This window comes from Gavialis gangeticus, unplaced genomic scaffold (assembly GCF_001723915.1).
Source record: "Gavialis gangeticus isolate Ggan-Ray unplaced genomic scaffold, GavGan_comp1, whole genome shotgun sequence".
In the NCBI taxonomy this organism is placed as follows: Eukaryota; Metazoa; Chordata; order Crocodylia; family Gavialidae; genus Gavialis; species Gavialis gangeticus.
This window is the reverse complement of record NW_017729016.1, coordinates 17,668,867-17,676,322: the sequence shown is the minus strand read 5'-3', so window position 1 is coordinate 17,676,322 and position 7,456 is coordinate 17,668,867. Positions and strand designations below refer to the sequence as shown.

At 49.1% G+C, this 7,456-nt stretch overlaps 1 protein-coding gene across 2 annotated transcripts in view; it reads left to right on the top strand.

The window, feature by feature from the left end:
• TTYH3 (tweety family member 3) overlaps window positions 1–7,456 on the top strand; it is a 120,595-nt gene that overhangs the window by 94,790 nt on the left and 18,349 nt on the right. For both annotated transcript variants that reach the window (XM_019512969.1, XM_019512968.1), the window contains exons 8-11: window positions 2,155–2,210; window positions 4,203–4,295; window positions 4,424–4,516; window positions 5,288–5,424. In XM_019512969.1, coding sequence (XP_019368514.1) covers window positions 2,155–2,210; window positions 4,203–4,295; window positions 4,424–4,516; window positions 5,288–5,424 — 379 coding nt within the window. The remainder of the gene's footprint in view (window positions 1–2,154; window positions 2,211–4,202; window positions 4,296–4,423; window positions 4,517–5,287; window positions 5,425–7,456) is intronic.

The following is a 7,456-nucleotide window of genomic DNA, read 5'->3' as shown; positions in this document are numbered from 1 at the left end:
GTTTCTTGTTTTGGGGTTTTGTTGTTCTCCCGCCCTGGCGGGGGGTCGGGCTAGAAGATCTACTAGGTCCCTTCCGACCCTAAATCTATGAAACTATAAGAGAGAGCTCCAGTGGGGAAGAGATGGAGCAGCTGGCAGAAGCAGCCCCAAAGTAGGCTAATGAATTATAAATAACAGCTGTCAGGTCCCACTGCCAGTGTGCGGGGGTGGAGAGGCTGCAGCAGCCCGCACGTTCTCCTGTAATGCCGACTCGGCAGAGAGGGCATGCAGTATTCATAGGGAACATAGCAAAATCAGGATGGCATCGAGCTCATTTGTGCTTCTCCTTTCTTTGGAGCCTGTGGTTTGGGGTAATTGAAAACCCAATGATTTGCCTCCACCATAATTTTTTTTTTGTAACATGTAGATTAAAAAGCAATCTACAAAATATTCACACCAAGGGAATTTGGCAAAACTAATGCTGGAGAGAGCCCAACATCCACAAGCAAGTGAAGGAGGTGTGTGGCGGGATGGGACTCTCAGAAATAGGCATTTATATAAATCATCCTCTCTATAGCCTAATGGAGTATGGCTTAATGATGAGACGGCTGCATAGTTAGCACATGCAGCCTTGCCCTTTTTCATCACTGGCTTCAGTATTTAAAGCAGGGGTTGTCGACTGGGGATACACATACCCCCAGGGGTACTTGAGAAGGCCCTAGGGGGTACGCAGGGACGGAGCGCTGCCACGCACCATCCCACCCAGGCACTGCCTGCCTGGCTGGGCACAGGGGGTGGGGGAAGGTTGCACGTGGTGGCTGCCACCACTCTGCATTTGGCTGCATGCTGCCCCCACCTGTCCCTGCTCTGCATCTGGCCCCCGGAGCTACGCTGCTCTGTGCCCAGCCCCCAGGGGTATACTGACCCAAAAAGGTTGAATTCCCTCCCACCCCCAATTTAAAGGGTTGATGTGCTCACCTTGTGAAGCCTCAGGAGGAGGAAGGGGCTGCTTTTGCACACCTGTGGCAGGAGTCTTTGGCTTAACTGTTCATTAGCTGCCAGTGGTGTTGGTCATATATGTGGCTTTATAAATAAATAGTTGGGGGGGGTGTTAATAAGACATTGAGCAGTCAGAGTTCTTGGGAATGTCTGAGGTGCTGAGAGGCAGTGCAGTGATAGGGGCGGCAGGGATTCTGGGGATGGGTGGGATGTTTCCAGTCCCTTCGCAGTCCCTGGCATGCTCAGTTTTAAGCCCTGTGAACTAAGCTTGCAGTGGACTCCATTGACTTAGTGCGAAAATCCCCCTTTTGAAGAAGCAAGCAGGGAGATTTAGGTTCATCTAAAAGCTGGGTTTTAATTAGAAGTGTGCAAGTACCGGCAGGGGGTATTGATTCATCTTGAATGCACTCCAGAGACCCTCCAGCCTGTTCCATTCAGCAGCTCCACCTTGTCCTCCGGCTCTTCCCAACTGTTGTTTACATTGAAGGTGAAGGTGATGCTGCTTACCCCTGCATGGGTACTAGATTGGTTTGGGGCATCTGTTTTTCAGGTGTTATGATTCTTCTGAATTGGGAGGGGGCTCTTCTCTTGCTGTTTCTGCAAGTTCTGTTCAAATCCCAGCTGCTCCTTTTGAGAGCAGCAGAGCAAACCCATGTTGCAAAGGCGTTCTCTTCCTGCTCTCGGGGGTGCGTGAACTGGTGCATTTGGGGACCTGTGCATAGAGCAGATTTTCATGTAAGCATCAGTGCACATACTTTCTTCAGTCTTGTCTGGCGGCTTGATTTCTGCAATTCCACCTAGGATGCTCAGCAGCAGGGAAGACTTGTGTGCCTTCAAGTATTATGCTGGATGGCAAACTAGCACTGGTTGCTCTGTTAATGGTTCACTTCACTGTGTCGCTAGGAAAATGTAATTAGTTTTTACTGGTGGGAGGAGGGAGGGTACTGCAATAGCCTCAGATTTTAGTAGTGCCTGCCTTTTTTTTCAGAAAGTAACTGGCTCCCTGTCTTCTGCATCTTTCAAGCTGCATGGAGGAGGAGGAAAGCATTCAGCCCACACACCTTGTCTTGTCACCCCGAGGACTGCTACTTGTGCTTTTTAAGGACTGTCTTCCCCTGCTGCAAGTGTCAGAAGGCTCGACCCATGTTCTGATTTGTTGTTCTTTTGTCTCAATAGATACCCTGCGCTATTATATTGCCTGTAGTGCTGGATACCCAAATCCCTTCCAGCAGGTGAGTTTCATCGAGCTGTACATCAGTGGGGCTAGTGATTACATGCAGTCCTGGAGCAGGCTACATAAGTGAACTTAGCTTAAACTTTAGGACATTGTCTGCCTGAGATTTCCTCCTGCTTTGGTGAAGGGAGAGATCCAATGAAAACGAACACTGATACAAGTGACATCAAGTCAGGGCACATGGCACTCCTCCAGGACATCAGTCCCTGCAGTTCCAGGCACATAAGGCTGTCCGAGTACCATTTCTGAAGCAAAAGATGACCAGGACCATTGTTGGCTCCTGTCAGTTACTTGGCATTTGTCCTTGGAGCAGAGACATTTCTCTCGCTGTTTGGGCCACGCAACAGTTCAAGTTGCTGCTGCCTCCCTGTGGCTGATGCAGTATTCACAGGTGGTGTAGGATTGCTGTGTGCAGCATTCCAGTCCTGCAGTTGAGCCACTGATGAGGATTACATGGAGCAATACCCCTACAGAAGTGCCCATGGCCCTGTGGCACAGATGTAAAACACGCTATTGCATTCTCATTCCTTCCTAGCACAGCCTGTAGGTACGTCCCCACAAGCATGCATATGCGGTTTGCAGCACTGAAAAACTGTTGTCAGTGCCACGTGTTCTCCATGCTGCTAATTTGCAGTGCAGTGGCTTCTTTGAACACTGGGAGATCCTGGTGTCCAAAAAAGCGTGGCAGAGCACCTGACTAGCATGTGTTGGCTGGCCAGAGCCACATTCCAGCTTCCAGCAAGGCTCCATGTACCTGGACCAGTGCCACTGCAGCCCTGGGAGGACCCCAGGTAAGGCTGGTGGGGCTAGCACAGGTGCTGCCCTTAACCTTCCCTGCCCCACCTGGGACAACTTGCTGCATGCCTGCAGGGGCATGCCGAGGAACATCTAGCAGCAGCACATGCCGCTGCTAGATGTCCCTGGGGAAACTAATATTGCTGTTTGTGGGGACATACCCTGTGAGTGCAGCAAAGTCTTCACTTGGATTCTAACATGTATCCCAGGACCAGAATGAATTGGTTCCAGCTGCTTCTTGGCTCTCTCCCTACATTTTTGCAGAATTTTTCATTGCGTTTCGAAATAAGATGTTTCTGGCTGGCCTTTCTCCAAAGAGAGCCTTCCGGACATGATGTGGCACTGCTGTCAGTCACACTCATAATCGCTCTGTGTAACGGTGTCTAGCATGCGGCTGAGTGAACTTCCCTGACATCTCCTAGTGGGGTGTCTTTGCTGCATGTGAATAAAAACAGAAGAGATATTGGCATTAACTACTTCACTGCTGACTGCTTCAGTAGAAACATCCCAGCAGTGTTCTTTATCTGTGGTAAAAGGGCTGTTGGAATTGGATGAGGAAGTTTTGTGTCAAGTCCCCAGTGCTGTAATTTCTCCTTAACCAGTGGTTCTCAACCCAAGTGCTGTGAGATTTGTCCCTGGGTGGACAGAGGTAGCTATGGGGTCTGGGTTAGAGACAGACTGGTTCCTTACCCATGCCTGCCTTCCCCCAACACACACACTCTCCACCCTCCAAAGTAGTCTTACAACACTCAGGAGTACCAGGCTTGAGAGACTTGGCTTCTCTGCTCCTAGAGAGGACTGAGTAGTAGTGTTAGGTAGTCTTACCGTGAGGAGCCAAGCTGTTTTGTATGTGCTGCCACTCTAACAGGGAGTAGTAGAGCTGGTTTAGCGCAACACGGTGCATGGGCTAATGAGCTCTGCTGAGCTGCTCCCTAGCTCCGGGGTCTGCAGCAGGCCTGACAAGAAGACGGTAAAGAAGACGCCTTGCAGGTCCATGCAGGAGGCTGGGTGGAAGATGAGTCCCAGGATTAAAAGGATTCAATAAACAGCAATGTAGCCAATGTCTGAATATGTCTGAGCAAGATTTAACTTGACAGCAGCTCTTCTCCCCCGCCCCCTCTTCCGCCTCAGGAGCTTTTGCACGTAGGTTGGCTTTGCCCCTCAGGATTCAAATGTTCATGTTTATGTTGAGCAGAAGCTGTCAGGAAGTCATAAGGCCCTGGTGGAAATGCAGGATGATGTGCTGGAACTCATGAGGTCAACCAGCAGAGAATACCCCACCTCCAAGGTAAGCTCTGTGAGTATGCCCTTCCCACCTCCACAGCCTCAGAAATCCTTTCCCTTAGATCTGTTCTTTCCACACAAAAAAAAAAAAAAATCCTTTCTTTCAAATAATCTCCACCTTGTTGCTTACAGGAATATCTGATCCGCATCCAGGAGGTCCTAAATGCCACAGAGATCAATTTGCAGCACCTGACTGCACTGGTTGATTGTCGCAGTCTACATCTGGTGAGTACAGCAGGGCAGTGCATGCAGCTGAGAAGTTGTGGCTGCTTAGATGCAGGCCCCATAGTGCTGAGCTCTCTGAAGGCAAGGGTGCAAGGACCTCAGGAGTACCAGGCTTGAGAGACTTAGCTCCTCTGCTCCTAGAGAGGACTGAGTAGTAGTGTTAGGCTGGGCAGATTAGCATAGGGAATTAGAGCTCTGAGACTTCATGGGCCTTAATTTGGTATAAACTTCATACAGCTCTGCCCAGGGTCCTTTCACACGCAGTTCTTCACAGCCCTGGTTTAAGGCCTCTGCCATGGTCAACTGCAACTTTTTGCAGAGATGCAGATAAGTTGTTCAAGCCTATTTTAAGCTCAAGTGGGGCATCGGGTGGAAGATCTGTAGAATTGGGAACATGACAATGACAGCTGCTGCCACCACCTTAAGAATAACACTGAGGATCAAAGTAGAGCAGGCAGGCCTTATTTTTTTTCCCCCTTTTCCTGTGCCTGTGGCTGAAATAACATACCTCCATCTGGACCTGAATCAGGCCCGGCATACCCAATTCAGGTCAGTCGGTTTCTTTAAAGAAACCGTGAGCCTCACGAACCATGTTATAGCAGCTTTTCAAGCTATGCTTTTAATGTTGTTAGTCAGTAAAATGCTGTGGAGGGTCAGAATCCAGGGGCATTGAAAGCTGACTTGCAGAAAAGGCAGTGTTGGTTTTTTTTTTTTTGTTTGTTTTTTTTTTCCTATGGTGAATACACAGCTCTGATTGGCTTCTTTCCCCAGGACTATGTCCAGGCTCTGACAGGCTTCTGCTACGATGGAGTGGAGGGGCTCATCTACCTGGTTCTCTTCTCCTTTGTCACTGCTCTCATGTTCAGTTCCATTGTGTGCAGTGTCCCGCACACGTGGCAACAGAAGAGGTACGTGTGAGAATTGGATGCAGTCAGCTCACACACACTCTTGTGTTCTTGGGCAATTTGCTCCTGCAGACCTGGTCATTGGGTTTGTCCACTAGTATCTGGAATTCTTCACCATGTACTCTTGAGAGTGGATTGACAGAAACCCCTAGGTCTAGTGGGAGAAGAAACCATCAACCTAGGTCCAGTGGGAGAAGAAACCATCAGTTTCTAACCAAGACCAAGGAATTCAGAATGTCTCAACTCAAAAGGTTTATTGCTGCATACTTGTTTGGTGCCCAGTAAGAGTTCTGTTCTTCTGAGCTGGATGTTAATAGGCTAACTCAAGAAAAGAGTACTCCTTGTCCTGTATAACTATCCTGTTCTAAAAGTGCCTATTCCCTTGTATTGCTTTTAAGGTTTTTATAAGTGGGTGGGAGAGGGGGCGAGATCCTTGAAGCATTTAGGATCGTATCCTGCTTGCCTTATTCCATTCTTTAAGTCTCAGACTTGCCTAGCTCACTTCAGCTATGTGATTTATGGCCAAATAAAAGGTGACTTCCCCATTTTACAGCAGCACTGGAATGGAGATTTGCATTTTATTTCCAGCAGATATTTGATGGTTGTAAGCTAATCTGACCAATTTGTCTTGTCCTAGCCTGGCAGTTTGTCGTTGTTACACGAGTGCTCCTTTTTGCTTTTTATTTATCTGTTGAAAAGTGGACTGTGTTCCTCTGCAAAGCATTCTTTTTAGCCAAGCATAATGTTTTCAGTGACTAAAAATGGTCCAGGCACCAAAATGGGGTATGGAATCTTCTGGGGAAATAAGGGGGCTTCTTTACCGGAGAGGCTGCTGGGAATGCGTCACCTGCAGCTGTAGGGAGGTCTGCATAGTCTACTGGGGCTCTGCACCTGTGGCAGGGCATGGTTTTTCTTGCAGGTAAAAATCTGGTGTCAGTAGCCTTTAGTTCCTTTCGTAAAATGTTGCTGCCCCCATGTGGTGCAAATGATTTCTATAAACTCACTAGGGGGGACCAGAAGGGTTTGGGGGAGACGCTATTTCCCCTAGTGCCCGCTGGCATAACAAGGAGTAATGGGCACAAGTTGATGGAGAGGAGGTATAGATTGGACATCCGCAAAAACGACTTCACAGTTAGGGCGGCTAGGAGCTGGAACCAACTTCCAAGGGAAGTGGTGCTGGCCCCTACCCTGGGGGTCTTTAAGAAGAGGCTGGATGCCTACCTGGCTGGACTCATTTGAGTCCCGTTTCTTGTTTTGGGGTTTTGTTGTTCTCCCGCCCTGGCGGGGGGTCGGGCTAGAAGATCTACTAGGTCCCTTCTGACCCTAAATCTATGAAACTATTTCGTTGGAGGAATCTTGCTTAACTATTTGACCCACCTCCCTGCCAGTGCAGCATTTTGAAGTGTTGTGTTCAGTGCACTATCAGATGTGCCATGCAGCAGTGATGCGCATCGTGTTCTTAGGGAAGCAGAATAAGTTGGAGTGAGCAGCAAAGGGGATATCACAGTGACTAAAAAAATCAGCAACGTCCTTCAGCTTAGATGTCAGAGAGGAGTAATACAGTGCTGCTGTGCTCTGAAGTTTAGAGTGCTGTCCAGTAGACCTGTACAAAGCAGCTAGTATTTGTTTTGGATTTGGATGATTCGGGGGACAGTGATTCGATTTGGTTACGTTTTTGAATCGCTGTCCTGAATTGATTTTTGGCTGAATCTGTTTTGGAGATTTGGCTGCCTCCGAATCTGACAAACCATCCCCATCCCCTGCCTGGCCCCAGCTCCTGGCACTCACTGGCTCCTGCCAGGCAGGGGGCGATACCCGCTGCCCCACACTGAATGGGGGGGCTCTGCCACGAGCCCCCAGAAGCCCCGATGGTTGCTGCAGTGGCTGATGAGTGCAGGGCTTTTTCTTTCTTTTTTTTTTTAAAAGAACCAGGAGCTGCGGCTGGGTGGGGTAGCCATTCATGGGGTTGGGAGCTGGGAGCAGGCAGGGGATAGGGGCTCATGGCAGAGCCCCCCACACAGTGTGGGGCAGTGGG